Genomic DNA, 16,581 nt, shown 5'->3' with positions numbered 1-16,581 from the left:
TTCATTCTCTGTCTCCTCTCCTGGCTGTCCTACTATCTCTCTGACTGCTCCTTCTCTGCCTCCTTTCTTGGCTGTCCTCCTACATCTCTGACTGTTCATTCTCTGTGTCCTCTCCTGGCTGTCCTCCTATATCTCTGACCGCTCCTTCTCTGCCTCCTCTCCTGGCTGTCCTCCTACATCTCTGACTGTTCATTCTCTGTCTCCTCTCCTGTCTGTCCTCCTACATCTCTGACCGCTCCTTCTCTGCCTCCTCTCCTGGCTGTCCTCCTACCTCTCTGACCGTTCATTCTCTGTCTCCTCTCCTGCCTGTCCTCCTACATCTCTGACTGTTCATTCTCTGTGTCCTCTCCTGGCTGTCCTCCTACATCTCTGACCGCTCCTTCTCTGCCTCCTCTCCTGGCTGTCCTCCTACATCTCTGACCGCTCCTTCTCTGCCTCCTCTCCTGGCTGTCCTCCTACCTCTCTGACCGTTCATTCTCTGCCTCCTCTCCTGGCTGTCCTCCTATCTCTCTAACCATTCATTCTCTGCCTCCTCTTCTGGCTGTCCTCCTACATCTCTGACCATTCATTCTCTGCCTAATCTCCTGGCTGTCCTCCTACCTCTCTGATTGTTCCTTCTCTGCCTCCTCTCTTGGCTGTCCTCTTACATCTCTAACCATTCATTCTCTGTCTCCTCTCCTGGCTGTCCACCTACCTCTCTGACCGCTCCTTCTCTGCCTCCTCTCCTGGCTGTCCTCCTAACTCTCTGACCGTTCATTCTCTTCCTCCTCTCCTGGCTGTCCTCCTACATCTCTGACTATTCCTTCACTGCCTCCTCTCCTGGCTGTCCTCTTACCTCTCTGACCGTTCATTCTCTGCCTCCTCTCCTGGCTGTCCTCCTACATCTCTGACCGTTCATTCTCTGCCTCCTCTCCTGGCTGTCCTCCTACATCTCTGACCGTTCATTCTCTGCCTCCCCTCAGTGATGGCAGATGCTGGTAGCCATCTCCACATACATGACACCCCTCAGTGACAGCAGACGCTGGTACTCATCTCCACATACATGACACCCCTCAGTGATGGCAGACGCTGGTACTCATCTCCACATACATGACACCCCTCAGTGACGGCAGATGCTGGTACTCATCTCCACAAACATGACACCCCTCAGCGACGGCAGATGCTGGTAGCCATCTCCACATACATGACACCCCTCAGTGACGGCAGATGCTGGTAGCCATCTGCACATGCATGACAACCCTCAGCGATGGCAGATGCTGGTAGCCATCTTCACATACATGACACCCCTCAGTGATGGCAGATACTGGTACCCATCTCCACATACATGACACCCCTCAGTTACTGCAGATGCTGGTATCCATCTCTACATACATGAAACCCCTCAGTGACAGCAGATGCTGGTACTCATCTCCTCATACATGAAACCCCTCAGTAATGGCAGATGCTGGTAGTCATCTCCACATACATGACACACGTCAGTGATGGCAGATGCTGGTAGCCATCTCCACATACATGACACCCGTCAGTGACGGCAGATGCTGGTAGTCATCTCCACATACATGACACCCCTCAGTGACGGCAAATGCTGGTACTCATCTCCACATACATGACACCCCTCAGTGACGGCAGATGCTGGTAGTCATCTCCACATACATGACACCCCTCAGTGACGGCAAATTCTGGTAGCCATCTCCACATACATGACACCCCTTAGCGACTGCAGATGCTGATACTCATCTCCACATACATGACACCCCTCAGTGACGGCAGATGCTGATACTCCTCTCCACATACATGACACTCCTTAGTGACTGCAGATGCTGGTAGCCATCCCCTCATACATGACACCCTTCAGTGATGGCAGATGCTGGTAGTCATCTCCACATATATGACACCCATCAGTGACGGCAGATGCTGGTAGCTATCTCCACATACATGAAACCCCTCAGTGACTGCAGATGCTGGTACTCATCTCCTCAGACATGAAACCCCTCAGTGACGGCAGGTGCTGGTAGCCATCTCCACATACATGACACCCCTCAGTGACAGCAGATGCTGGTAGTCATCTCCACATACATGACACCCCTCAGTGGTGGCAAATGCTGGTACTCATCTCCACATACATGTCACCCCTCAGTGATGGCAGATGCTGGTACTCATCTCCACATACATGACACCCCTCAGTGACGGCAGATGCTGGTAGCCATCTCCACATACATGACACCCCTCAGTGACATCAGATGCTGGTACCCATCTCCATATACATGAAACCCCTCAGTGACAGCAGATGCTGGTACTCATCTCCTCATACATGAAACCCCTCAGTAATGGCAGATGCTGGTAGTCATCTCCACATACATGACACACGTCAGTGATGGCAGATGCTGGTAGTCATCTCCACATACATGACACCCGTCAGTGACGGCAGATGCTGGTAGCCATCTCCACACACATGACACCCCTCAGTGACGGCAGATGCTGGTAGTCATCTCCACATACATGACACCCCTCAGTGACGGCAGATGCTGGTACTCATCTCCACATACATGACACCCCTCAGTGACGGCAGATGCTGGTAGTCATCTCCACATACATGACACCCCTCAGTGACGGCAAATTCTGGTAGCCATCTCCACATACATGACACCCCTCAGTGGCTGCAGATGCTGGTAGCCTTCCCCTAATACATGACAAACCTCAGTGACGGCAGATGCTGGTAGTCATCTCCACATACATGAAACCCCTCAGTGACGGCAGGTGCTGGTAGCCATCTCCACATACATGACACCCCTCAGTGACAGCAGATGCTGGTAGTCATCTCCACATACATGACACCCCTCAGTGGTGGCAAATGCTGGTACTCATCTCCACATACATGTCACCCCTCAGTGATGGCAGATGCTGGTACTCATCTCCACATACATGACACCCCTCAGTGACGGCAGATGCTGGTAGCTATCTCCACATACATGAAACCCCTCAGTGACTGCAGATGCTGGTACTCATCTCCTCAGACATGAAACCCCTCAGTGACGGCAGGTGCTGGTAGCCATCTCCACATACATGACACCCCTCAGTGACAGCAGATGCTGGTAGTCATCTCCACATACATGACACCCCTCAGTGGTGGCAAATGCTGGTACTCATCTCCACATACATGTCACCCCTCAGTGATGGCAGATGCTGGTACTCATCTCCACATACATGACACCCCTCAGTGACGGCAGATGCTGGTAGCCATCTCCACATACATGACACCCCTCAGTGACATCAGATGCTGGTACCCATCTCCATATACATGAAACCCCTCAGTGACAGCAGATGCTGGTACTCATCTCCTCATACATGAAACCCCTCAGTAATGGCAGATGCTGGTAGTCATCTCCACATACATGACACACGTCAGTGATGGCAAATGCTGGTAGTCATCTCCACATACATGACACCCGTCAGTGACGGCAGATGCTGGTAGCCATCTCCACACACATGACACCCCTCAGTGACGGCAGATGCTGGTAGTCATCTCCACATACATGACACCCCTCAGTGACGGCAGATGCTGGTACTCATCTCCACATACATGACACCCCTCAGTGACGGCAGATGCTGGTAGTCATCTCCACATACATGACACCCCTCAGTGACGGCAAATTCTGGTAGCCATCTCCACATACATGACACCCCTCAGTGGCTGCAGATGCTGGTAGCCTTCCCCTAATACATGACAAACCTCAGTGACGGCAGATGCTGGTAGTCATCTCCACATACATGAAACCCCTCAGTGACGGCAGATGCTGGTAGCCATTCCCTCATACATAACAACCCTCAGTGACGGCAGATGCTGATACTCATCTCCACATACATGACACTCCTTTGTGACTGCAGATGCTGGTACTCATCTCCTAAGACATGAAACCCCTCAGTGACTGCAGATGCTGGTAGCCATCTCCACATACATGACACCCCTCAGTGACGGCAGATGCTGGTACTCATCTCCTCAGACATGAAACCCCTCAGTGACGGCAGATGCTGGTAGCCATCTCCACATACATGACACCCTTCAGTGGTGGCAGATGCTGGTACTCATCTCCACATACATGTTACCCCTCAGTGATGGCAGATGCTGGTACTCATCTCCACATACATGACACCCCTCAGTGACTGGAGATGCTAGTAGCCATCCCCTCATACATGACACCCCTCAGTGACGGCAGATGCTGGTACTCATATCCACATACATGACACCCCTCAGTGATGGCAGATGCTGGTACTCATCTCCACATTCATGACTTCCCTCAATGACGGCAGATGCTGGTACTCATCTCCACATACATGATACCCCTCAGTGACAGCAGATGCTGGTAGCCATCCCCTCATACATGACACCCCTCAGTGACGGCAGATTCTGGTAGCCATCTCCACATACATGAAACCCCTCAGTGACGGCAGATGCTGGTACTCATCTCCACATACATGACACCCCTCAGTGACGGCAGATCCTGGTAGCCATCTCCACATACATGACACCCCTCAGTGATGGCAGATCCTGGTAGCCATCTCCACATGCATGACACCCCTAAGTGACGGCAGATGCTGGTAGCCATCTCCATATACATGACACCCCTCAGTGACGGCAGATGCTGGTAGCCATCTCCACATACATGACACCCCTCAGTGACGGCAGATCCTGGTAGCCATCTCCACATACATGACACCCCTAAATGACGGCAGATGCTGGTACTCATCTCCACATACATGACACCCCTCAGTGATGGCAGAGGCTGGTACTCATCTCCATATACAGTGCATGACACCCCTTAGTACTTTGGTCTAGTGTAGGCAGTGGCGTCACAAGGCGGGTGCGGGGGGTGCGGCCCGCACCCGGGTGTGACGCCTGGAGGAGGGTGACACCAAATGTCAGCTCCTCCGCACTGACAGGAACCAGTTGCTGCAGTGAGAAAGTCTCCTACAGCACCCGGATCCTGTCACAGAAGAGGATCCGACAGCGGACGGAGACTGTCTCTGGGGGAAGCCCAGCATCCCCGGAGATGCTGGGCACCCCCCCAGAGTGACGATTCCGGGATCCCCGCAAAGCCACGCCCCCTAAGTACAAGGCCATGCCCTTTTTGCCACAATCGCGGCAGGAGATCAGGGGCGCGCACCGGGTCTCACCACACCCGGTGACGCCTCTGAGTGTAGGTGTGGGAGGAAATGGCTCTATGGCACCTTACATCATCTGCACATCTAGCTACGGGCGCCATCTTCCATTTCTAATCAGCACATCGGAATCTGCATAACACTCAGCTCCTGCAGGTTGGTAGTGGTCTTCCATACAACATTATACTTGTCTCGTAAATCAGGATATCCAAATGTAACTCACGTTCATAGTCATGTTCAGGTCCAGTATTCAGATAATAGTTCTGGCAGGATGCTGCACCGTCGTCGCTTGTATTGTAGCCCATTAGTGTGCAGCTACCGTTGGGACAAGGGAATCCAGCACCCTGAGGTGGGAAGAGCAACAGATTTACCACTGATATGTGCTGAAGAGAGTTATTCCCTGACTGCTTGGTACTTACATCCGTGAATGAGGGATAGTCGTCGGCACAGTAGGCCATGAAACCACCAGGGTTGATGACTGATTCTGTGAACATCTTGACACTGGCGACATGGCTGCACAAAAGAATATTCAAAGCCTCTTGAGGGGCAAAGAGAGAGAAGAGAAAAAACATAGAATCCATGGATGCTAATGACACAATGCATTGTACATACGGTGGTGCAGTAGCAGAACAGGCCTATCTGAGGGCATTGGGGGACTGTGTCCTGGAGAACCATCCTAGCTGCCTGAGGGTTTTGGGGGACTATGTCCTGGTACAGCATCCTAGCTTCCTGAGGTCATTGGGGGCATTTGGGGACTGCGTCCAGGTACAGCATCCTAGCTGCCTGAGGGCATTGGTGGACTGTGTCCTGGTACAGCATCCTAGCTTATTGAGCACATTGGGGGACTGTGTTCTAGTACAGCATCCTAGCTGCCTGAGGGCATTGGGGGACTTTGTCCTGGTACACCATACTAGCTTCCTGAGTTCATTGGGGGACTGTGTCCTGGTGTACCATCCTAGCTGCCTGAGGGCATTGAGGGACTGTGTCTGGAGCACCATCCTAGCTGCCTGAGGACATTGGGGGACAGTGTCCTGGTACAGCTTCCTTGCTGACTGAGGGCATTGGGGGACTGTGTCCTGCTACAGCTTCCTAGCTGCCTGAGGGCATTGAGGGAATGTGTACTGGTACAGCATCCTAGCTGCCTTAGGGCATTGGGGGACTGTGTTCTAGTGCAGCATCCTCACTTCCCGAGGGCATTGGGGGACTGTGTCCCTGTACAGCATCCTAGCTTCCTGGGGGCATTGGAGGACTGTGTCCTGGTACACCATCCTAACTGCCTGAGGGCATTGGGGGACTGTGTCCTGGTACAGCATCCTAGCTTCCTAAGGGTATTGGGGTACTGAGTCTTGGTGCACCATCCTAGCTGCCTGAGGGCATTGGGGGACTATGTTCTCGAACAGCATTCTAGCTTCCTAAGGGTATTGGGGTACTGAGTCTTGGTGCACCATCCTATCTGCCTGAGGGCATTGGGGGACTATGTTCTCGAACAGCATCCTAGCTGCCTGAGGGCATTGGGGGACTGTATCCTGGAACATCATCCTAGCTGCCTGAGGGCATTGGGGGACAGCGTCCTGGTACAGCATCCTAGCTTCCTAAGGGTATTGGGGTACTGTGTCCTGGTGCACCATCCTAGCTGCCTGAGGGCATTGGGGGACAATGTTCTGGAACAGCATCCCAGCTGCCTGAGGGCATTGGGGGACTGCATACTGGAACATCATCCTAGCTGCCTGAGGGCATTGGGGGACAGCGTCCTGGTACAGCATCCTAGCTGTCTGATGGCATTGTGGGACTGTGTCCTGGTTAAGCATCCTAGCTTCCTGAGGACATTGGGGAATGTGTCCTTGTACAACATCCTAGCTTCCTGAGGGCATTGGGGGACTGTGTCCTGGTACAGCATCCTAGCTTCATGAGGGCACTAAGGGACTGTGTCCTGGTACACCATCTTTGCTGCCTGAGGGCATTGGGGGACTGTGTCCTGTTACAGCATCCTAACTTCATGAGGGCATTGGGGGACTGTGTCCTGGAACACCATCCTAGCTTCCTGAGGGCATTGGGGGACTGTATCCTGGAGCACCATCCTAGCTTCCTGAAGGCATTGGGGGACTGTGTACTGGTATAGCTTCCTAGGTGCCTGAGGGAATTGGGGGACTGTGTTCTGGAACACCATCCTAGCTTCCTGAGGGCATTGGGGGACTGTGTTCTGGGACACCATCCTAGCTTCCTGAGGACATTGGGGAATGTGTCCTGGTACAACATCCTAGCTTCCTGAGGGCATTGGGGGACTGTGTCCTGGTACAGCATCCTAGCTTCATGAGGGCACTAAGGGACTGTGTCCTGGTACACCATCCTTGCTGCCTGAGGGCATTGGGGGACTGTGTCCTGGAGCAACATCCTTGGTGCCTGAGGGCATTTGTTGACTGTGTCCTGGTACAGCATCCTAGGTGACTTGGGCATTGGGGGACTGTGTCCTGGAACACCATCCTAGCTTCCTGAGGGCATTGGGGGACTGTATCCTGGAGCACCATCCTAGCTTCCTGAAGGCATTGAGGGACTGTGTACTGGTATAGCTTCCTAGGTGCCTGAGGGCATTGGGGGACTGTGTTCTGGAACACCATCCTAGCTTCCTGAGGGCATTGGGGAACTGTGTTCTGGGACACCATCCTAGCTGCCTGAGGGCATTGGGGGACTATGTCCTGGTACAGCATCCTAGCTTCCTGAGGACATTAGGGTACTGTGTCCTGATGCACCATCCTATCTGCCTGAGGGCATTGGGGGACTGTGTCCTGGTACAGCATCCTAGGTGCATGAGGGCATTGGGGGACTGTGTCCTGGAACACCATCCTAGCTTCCTGAGGGCATTGGGGAACTGTGTCCTGGAGCACCATCCTAGTTTCGTGAAGGCACTGAGGGACTGTGTCCTGGTATAGCTTCCTAGGTGCCTGAGGGCATTGGGGGACTGTGTTCTGGAACACCATCCTAGCTGCCTGAGGGCATTGGGGGACTGTGTCCTGGTACAGCATCCTAGCTTCCTGAGGGCATTGGGGGACTGTGTTCTGGAACACCATCCTAGCTTACTGAGGGCATTGGGTGACTGTGTCCTGGTAGACCATCCTAGCTTCCTGAGGGCATTGTGGGACTGTGTCCTGGTACAGCATCCTAGCTGCTTGAGGTCACTTGAGGACTGTCCTGGTACAACATCCTAGCTTCCTGAGGGCATTGGGGGACTGTGTCCTGGAGCACCCTCCTAGCTGCCTGAGGGCATTAGGGGACTCTGTCCTGGTACAGCATCCTAGGTGCATGGGGGCATTGGGGGACTGTGTCCTGGAGCCCCATCCTAGCTTCCTGAGGGCATTGGGGGACTGTGTCCTGGTACAGCATCCTAGCTTCCTGAGGGAATTGGGGGACTGTGTCCTGGTACACCATCCTAGATTCCTGAGGGCACTAATGGACTGTGTCCTGGTACACCATTTTAGCTTCCTGAGGGCACTAGGGGGCTGTGTCCTGGTACCCCATCCTAGATGCCTGTGGGCATTGGGGGACTGTGTCCTGGTACAGCATCCTAGCTTCCTGAGGGCATTGGGGGACTGTGTCCTGGTGCACCATCCTAGCTGCCTGAGGGCTTTGGGGGACTGTGTCCTGGTACAGCATCCTAGGTGCCTGAGGGCATTGGGGGACTGTGTCCTAGTACAGCATCCTAGGTTACTTGGGGCATTGGGGGACTGTGTCCTGAAACACCATCCTAGCTTCCTGAGGGCATTGGGGGACTGTGTCCTGGAGCACCATCCTAGTTTCCTGAGGGCATTGAGAGACTGTGTCCTGGTATAGCTTCCTAGGTGCCTGAGGGCATTGGGGGACTGTGTTCTGGAACACCATCCTAGCTGCCTGAGGGAATTGGGGACTGTGTCCTGGTACAGCATCCTAGCATCCTGAGGGCATTGGGGGACTGTGTTCTGGAACACCATTCTAGCTTACTGAGGGCATTGGGTGACTGTGTCCTGGTACACCATCCTAGCTTCCTGAGGGCATTGGGGAACTGTGTCCTGGTACAGCATCCTAGCTGCTTGAGGTCACTTGGGGACTGTGTCCTGGTACAACATCCTAGCTGCCTGAGGGCATTGGGGGACTGTCTCCTGGAGCACCATCCTAGCTGCCTGAGGGCATTGGGGGACTCTGTCCTGGTACAGCATCCTAGGTGCATGGGGGCATTGGGGGACTGTGTCCTGGAACACCATCCTAGCTGCCTGAGGGCATTGGGGGACAGTGTCCTGGAGCACCATCCTAGCTTCCTGAGGGCATTGGGGGACTGTGTCCTGGTACAGCATCCTAGCTTTCTGAGGGAATTGGGGAACTGTGTCCAGGTACACCATTATAGATTCCTGAGGGCACTAAGGGACTGTGTCCTGGTACACCATTCTATCTTCCTGAGGGCATTAGGAGGCTGTGTCCTGGTACACCATCCTAGATGCCTGAGGGCATTGGGGGACTGTGTCCTGGTACAGCATCCTAGCTTCCTGAGGGCATTGGGGAACTGTGTCCTGGTGCACCATCCTAGCTGCCTGAGGGCATTGGGGGACTGTGTCCTGGTACAGCATCCTAGGTGCCTGAGGGCATTGGGTGACTGTGTCCTGGAGCAGCATCATAGGTGCATGGGGGTCATTGGGAGACTATCTCCTGGAACACCATCCTCGCTGCCTGAGGGCATTGGGGGACTGTGTCCTGGAGCACCATCCTTGGTGCCTGAGGACATTGGGGTACTGTGTCCTGGTACAGCATCCTTGGTAACTTGGGGCATTGGGGGACTGTGTCCTGGAATACCATCCTAGCTTCCTGAGGGCATTGGGGGACTGTGTCCTGGAGCACCGTTCTAGTTTCCTGAAGGCATTGAGGGACTGTGTCCTGGTATAGCTTCCTAGGTGCCTGAGGGCATTGGTGGACTGTGTTCTGGAACACCATCCTAGCTGCCTGAGGGCTTGGGGGACTGTGTCCTGGTACAGCATCCTAGCTTCCTGAGGGCATTGGGGGACTGTGTTCTGGAACACCATCCTAGCTTACTGAGGGCATTGGGTGACTGTGTCATGGTACACCATCCTAGCTTCCTGAGGGCATTGGGGGGACTGTGTCCTGGTACAGCATCCTAGCTGCTTGAGGTCACTTGGGGACTGTGTCCTGATACAACATCCTAGCTGCCTGAGGTCATTGGGGGACTGTCTCCTTGAGCACCATCCTACGCTGCCTGAGGGCATTGGGGGACTCTGTCCTGGTACAGCATCCTAGGTGCATGGGTGCTTTGGGGGACTGTGTCCTGGAACACCATCCTAGCTGCGTGAGGGCATTGGGGGACTGTGTCCTGGATCACCATCCTAGCTTCCTGAGGGCATTGGGGGACTGTGTCCTGGCACAGCATCCTATCTTCCTGAGGGAATTGGGGGACTGTGTCCTGGTACAACATCCTAGCTGCCTGAGAGCATTGGAGGACTGTGTCCTGGAACACCACCCTAGCTGCCTGAGGGCATTGGGGACTGTGTCCTGGTACAGCATCCTAGCTTTCTGAGGGCATTGGGGGACTGTGTCCTGCTACAGCATCCAAGCTTCCTGAGGGCACTAGGGGACTGTGTCCTGGTACACCATCCTAGATTCCTGAGGGCACTAAGGTACTGTGTCCTGGTGCACTATCCTAGCTTCCTGAGGGCAGTAGGGGGCTGTGTCCTGGTACCCCATCCTAGATGCCTGTGGGCATTGGGGGACTGTGTCCTGGTATAGCTTTCTAGGTGCCTGAGGGCATTGGTGGACTGTGTTCTGGAACACCATCCTAGCTGCCTAAGGCCTTGGGGGACTGTGTCCTGGTACAGCATCCTAGCTTCCTGAGGGCATTGGGGGACTGTGTTCTGGAACACCATCCTAGCTTACTGAGGGCATTGGGTGACTGTGTCATGGTACACCATCCTAGCTTCCTGGGGCATTGGGGGGACTGTGTCCTGGTACAGCATCCTAGCTGCTTGAGGTCACTTGGGGACTGTGTCCTGGTACAACATCCTAGCTGCCTGAGGTCATTGGGGGACTGTGTCCTTGAGCACCATCCTACGCTGCCTGAGGGCATTGGGGGACTGTGTCCTGGTACAGCATCCTATCTTCCTGAGGGAATTGGGGGATTGTGTCCTGGTACAGCATCCTAGGTGCATGGGTGCTTTGGGGGACTGTGTCCTGGAACACCATCCTAGTTGCGTGAGAGCATTGGGGGACTGTGTCCTGGATCACCATCCTAGCTTCCTGAGGGCATTGGGGGACTGTGTCCTGGTACAGCATCCTATCTTCCTGAGGGAATTGGGGGATTGTGTCCTGGTACAGCATCCTAGCTTCCTGAGGGCATTGGGGGAATGTGTCCTGGTACACCATCCTAGCTGCCTGTGGGCATTGGGGGACTGTTTCCTGTTACATCATCCTAGCTGCCTGAGGGCATTGGGGTACTGTGTCCTGGTACAACATTCTAGCTTCCTGAGGGCACTAAGGGACTGTGTCCTGGTGCAGCATCCTAGCTGCCTGAGGGCATTGGGGGACTGTGTCCTAGTACACCATCCTAGCTGCCTGAGGACATTGGGGGACTGTGTCCTGGAGCACTATCCTAGCTGCCTGAGGGCATTGGGGGACTCTGTCCTGGTACAACATTTTGGGGGCATTGGGGGACTATGTCCTGGAGCACCATCCTAGCTTCCTGAGGGCATTGGGGGACTGTGTCCTGGAGCACCATCCTAGTTTCCTGAGGGCATTGAGAGACTGTGTCCTGGAGCACCATCCTAGTTTCCTGAGGGCATTGAGAGACTGTGTCCTGGTATAGCTTCCTAGGTGCCTGAGGGCATTGGGGGACTGTGTTCTGGAACACCATCCTAGCTGCCTGAGGGAATTGGGGACTGTGTCCTGGTACAGCATCCTAGCTGCTTGAGGTCACTTGGGGACTGTGTCCTGGTACAACATCCTAGCTGCCTGAGGTCATTGGGGGACTGTGTCCTTGAGCACCATCCTACGCTGCCTGAGGGCATTGGGGGACTCTGTCCTGGTACAGCATCCTAGGTGCATGGGTGCTTTGGGGGACTGTGTCCTGGAACACCATCCTAGCTGCGTGAGGGCATTGGGGGACTGTGTCCTGGATCACCATCCTAGCTTCCTGAGGGCATTGGGGGACTGTGTCCTGGCACAGCATTCTATCTTCCTGAGGGAATTGGGGGACTGTGTCCTGGTACAACATCCTAGATTCCTGAGAGCATTGGAGGACTGTATCCTGGAACACCACCCTAGCTGCCTGAGGGCATTGGGGACTGTGTCCTGGTACAGCATCCTAGCTTCCTGAGGGCATTGGGGGACTGTGTCCTGCTACAACATCCAAGCTTCCTGAGGGCACTAGGGGACTGTGTCCTGGTACACCATCCTAGATTCCTGAGGGCACTAAGGTACTGTGTCCTGGTGCACCATCCTAACTTCCTGAGGGCAGTAGGGGGCTGTGTACTGGTACCCCATCCTAGATGCATGAGGGCATTGGGGGACTGTGTCCTGGTATAGCTTCCTAGGTGCCTGAGGGCATTGGTGGACTGTGTTCTGGAACACCATCCTAGCTGCCTAAGGCCTTGGGGGACTGTGTCCTGGTACAGCATCCTAGCTTCCTGAGAGCATTGGGGGACTGTGTCATGGTACACCATCCTAGCTTCCTGGGGCATTGGGGGGACTGTGTCCTGGTACAGTATCCTAGCTGCTTGAGGTCACTTGGGGACTGTGTCCTGGTACAACATCCTAGCTGCCTGAGGTCATTGGGGGACTGTGTCCTTGAGCACCATCCTACGCTGCCTGAGGGCATTGGGGGACTCTGTCCTGGTACAGCATCCTAGGTGCATGGGTGCTTTGGGGGACTGTGTCCTGGAACACCATCCTAGTTGCGTGAGGGCATTGGGGGACTGTGTCCTGGATCACCATCCTAGCTTCCTGAGGGCATTGGGGGACTGTGTCCTAGTACAGCATCCTATCTTCCTGAGGGAATTGGGGGATTGTGTCCTGGTACAGCATCCTAGCTTCCTTAGGGCATTGGGGGAATGTGTCCTGGTACAGCATCCTAGCTTTGTGAGGTAATTGTGGGACTGTGTCCTGGTACAGCATCCTAGCTTCCTGAGGGCATTGGGGGACTGTGTCCTGGTACAGCATCCTAGCTTCCTGAGGGCATTGGGGGACTGTGTCCTGGTACACCATCCTAGCTGCCTGTTGGCATCGGGGGACTGTTTCCTGTTACATCATCCTAGCTGCCTGAGGGCATTGGGGTACTGTGTCCTGGTACAACATTCTAGCTTCCTGAGGGCACTAAGGGACTGTGTCCTGGTGCAGCATCCTAGCTGCCTGAGGGCATTGGGGGACTGTGTCCTAGTACACCATCCTAGCTGCCTGAGGACATTGGGGGACTGTGTCCTGGAGCACTATCCTAGCTGCCTGAGGGCATTGGGGGACTCTGTCCTGGTACAACATTTTAGGTGCATGGGGGCATTGGGGGACTGTGTCCTGGAGCACCATCCTTGGTGCCTGAGGGCAATGGGGGACTGTGTCCTAGTACAGAATCCTAGGTTACTTGGGGCATTGGGGGACTGTGTCCTGAAACACCATCCTAGCTTCCTGAGGGCATTGGGGGACTGTGTCCTGGAGCACCATCCTAGTTTCCAGAGGGTATTGAGAGACTGTGTCCTGGTATAGCTTCCTAGGTGCCTGAGGGCATTGGGGGACAGTGTTCTGGAACACCATCCTAGCTGCCTGAGGGAATTGGGGACTGTGTCCTGGTACAGCATCCTAGCATCCTGAGGGCATTGGGGGACTGTGTTCTGGAACACCATTCTAGCTTACTGAGGGCATTGGGTGACTGTGTCCTGGTACACCATCCTAGCTTCCTGAGGGCATTGGGGGGACTGTGTCCTGGTACAGCATCCTAGCTGCTTGAGGTCACTTGGGGACTGTGTCCTGGTACAACAGCCTAGCTGCCTGAGGGCATTTGGGGCCTGTCTCCTGGAGCACCATCCTAGCTGCCTGAGGGCATTGGGGGACTCTGTCCTGGTACAGCATCCTAGGTGCATGGGGGCATTGGGGGACTGTGTCCTGGAACACCATCCTAGCTGCCTGAGGGCATTGGGGGACAGTGTCCTGGAGCACCATCCTAGCTTCCTGAGGACATTGGGGGAGTGTGTCCTGGTACAGCATCCTAGCTTTCTGAGGGAATTGGGGGACTGTGTCCTGGTACAGCATTCTAGCTTCCTGAGGCACTAGGAGACTGTGCCCTGGTACACCATTCTAGATTCCTGAGGGCACTAAGGGGCTGTGTCCTGGTACACCATTCTATCTTCCTGAGGGCATTAGGGGGCTGTGTCCTGGTACACCATCCTAGATGCCTGAGGGCATTGGGGACTGTGTCCCGGTACAGCATCCTAGCTTCCTGAGGGCATTGGGGGACTGTGTCCTGGTGCACCATCCTAGCTGCCTGAGGGCATTGGGGGACTGTGTCCTGGTACAGCATCCTAGGTGCCTGAGGGCATTGGGGGACTGTGTCCTGGAGCACCATCCTTGGTGCCTGAGGGCATTGGGGTACTGTGTCCTGGTACAACATCCTAGGTAACTTGGGGCATTGGGGGACTGTGTCCTGGAATACCATCCTAGCTTCCTGAGGGCATTGGGGGACTGTGTCCTGGAGCACCGTTCTAGTTTCCTGAATGCATTGAGGGACTGTGTCCTGGTATAGCTTCCTAGGTGCCTGAGGGCATTGGTGGACTGTGTTCTGGAACACCATCCTAGCTTCCTGAGGGCTTGGGGGACTGTGTCCAGGTACAGCATCCTAGCTTCCTGAGGGCATTGGGGGACTGTGTTCTGGAACACCATCCTAGCTTACTGAGGGCATTGGGTGACTGTGTCATGGTACACCATCCTAGCTTCCTGAGGGCATTGGGGGGATTGTGTCCTGGTACAGCATCCTAGCTGCTTGAGGACACTTGGGGACTGTGTCCTGGTACAACATCCTAGCTGCCTGAGGTCTTTGGGGGACTGTGTCCTTGAGCACCATCCTACGCTGCCTGAGGGCATTGGGGGACTCTGTCCTGGTACAGCATCCTAGGTGCATGGGTGCTTTGGGGGACTGTGTCCTGGAACACCATCCTAGCTGCGTGAGGGCATTGGGGGACTGTGTCCTCGATCACCATCCTAGCTTCCTGAGGGCATTGGGGGACTGTGTCCTGGCACAGCATCCTATCTTCCTGAGGGAATTGGGGGACTGTGTCCTGGTACAACATCCTAGCTGCCTGAGAGCATTGGAGGACTGTGTCCTGGAACACCACCCTAGCTGCCTGAGGGCATTGGGGACTGTGTCCTGGTACAGGATCCTAGCTTCCAGAGGGCATTGGGGGACTGTGTCCTGCTACAGCATCCAAGCTTCCTGAGGGCACTAGGGGACTGTGTCCTGGTACACCATCCTAGATTCCTGAGGGCACTAAGGTACTGTTTCCTGGTGCACCATCCTAGCTTCCTGAGGGCAGTAGGGGGCTGTGTCCTGGTACCCCATCCTAGATGCCTGAGGGCATTGGGGGACTGTGTTCTGGAACACCATCCTAGCTGCCTAAGGCCTTGGGGGACTGTGTCCTGGTACAGCATCCTAGCTTCCTGAGGGCATTGGGGGACTGTGTTCTGGAACACCATCCTAGCTTACTGAGGGCATTGGGTTACTGTGTCATGGTACACCATCCTAGCTTCCTGGGGCATTGGGGGGACTGTGTCCTGGTACAGCATCCTAGCTGCTTGAGGTCACTTGGGGACTGTGTCCTGGTACAACATCCTAGCTGCCTGAGGTCATTGGGGGACTGTGTCCTTGAGCACCATCCTACGCTGCCTGAGGGCATTGGGGGACTCTGTCCTGGTACAGCATCCTAGATGCATGGGTGCTTTGGGGGACTGTGTCCTGGAACACCATCCTAGTTGCGTGAGGACATTGGGGGACTGTGTCCTGGATCACCATCCTAGCTTCCTGAGGGCATTGGGGGACTGTGTCCTGGTACAGCATCCTATCTTCCTGAGGGAATTGGGGGATTGTGTCCTGGTACAGCATCCTAGCTTCCTGAGGGCATTGGGGGAATGTGTCCTGGCACAGCATCCTAGCTTCCTGAGGGAATTGTGGGACTGTGTCCTGGTACAGCATCCTAGCTTCCTGAGGGCATTGGGGGACTGTGTCCTGGTACAGCATCCTAGCTTCCTGAGGGCATTGGGGGACTGTGTCCTGGTACACCATCCTAGCTGCCTGTGGGCATTGGGGGACTGTTTCCTGTTACATCATCCTAGCTGCCTGAGGGCATTGGGGTACTGTGTCCTGGTACAATATTCTAGCTTCCTGAGGGCACTAAGAGACTGTGTCCTGGTGCAGCATCC

At 54.8% G+C, this 16,581-nt stretch overlaps 1 protein-coding gene across 1 annotated transcript in view; it reads right to left on the bottom strand.

The window, feature by feature from the left end:
- Nucleotides 1-16,581, bottom strand: part of LOC135056919 (pancreatic triacylglycerol lipase-like) — a 224,254-nt gene that overhangs the window by 74,332 nt on the left and 133,341 nt on the right. Inside the window, exons 5-6 of the mRNA XM_063962696.1 lie at nucleotides 5,577-5,695; nucleotides 5,381-5,501 (exon numbers count right to left, since the gene is read on the bottom strand). Coding sequence (XP_063818766.1) covers nucleotides 5,381-5,501; nucleotides 5,577-5,695 — 240 coding nt within the window. The remainder of the gene's footprint in view (nucleotides 1-5,380; nucleotides 5,502-5,576; nucleotides 5,696-16,581) is intronic.

This window comes from Pseudophryne corroboree, chromosome 3 (genome assembly GCF_028390025.1).
Source record: "Pseudophryne corroboree isolate aPseCor3 chromosome 3, aPseCor3.hap2, whole genome shotgun sequence".
NCBI lineage: Eukaryota > Metazoa > Chordata > Amphibia > Anura > Myobatrachidae > Pseudophryne > Pseudophryne corroboree.
Note: the sequence above shows the minus strand (reverse complement) of the source record. Positions and strands in the feature narration are given on the sequence as shown.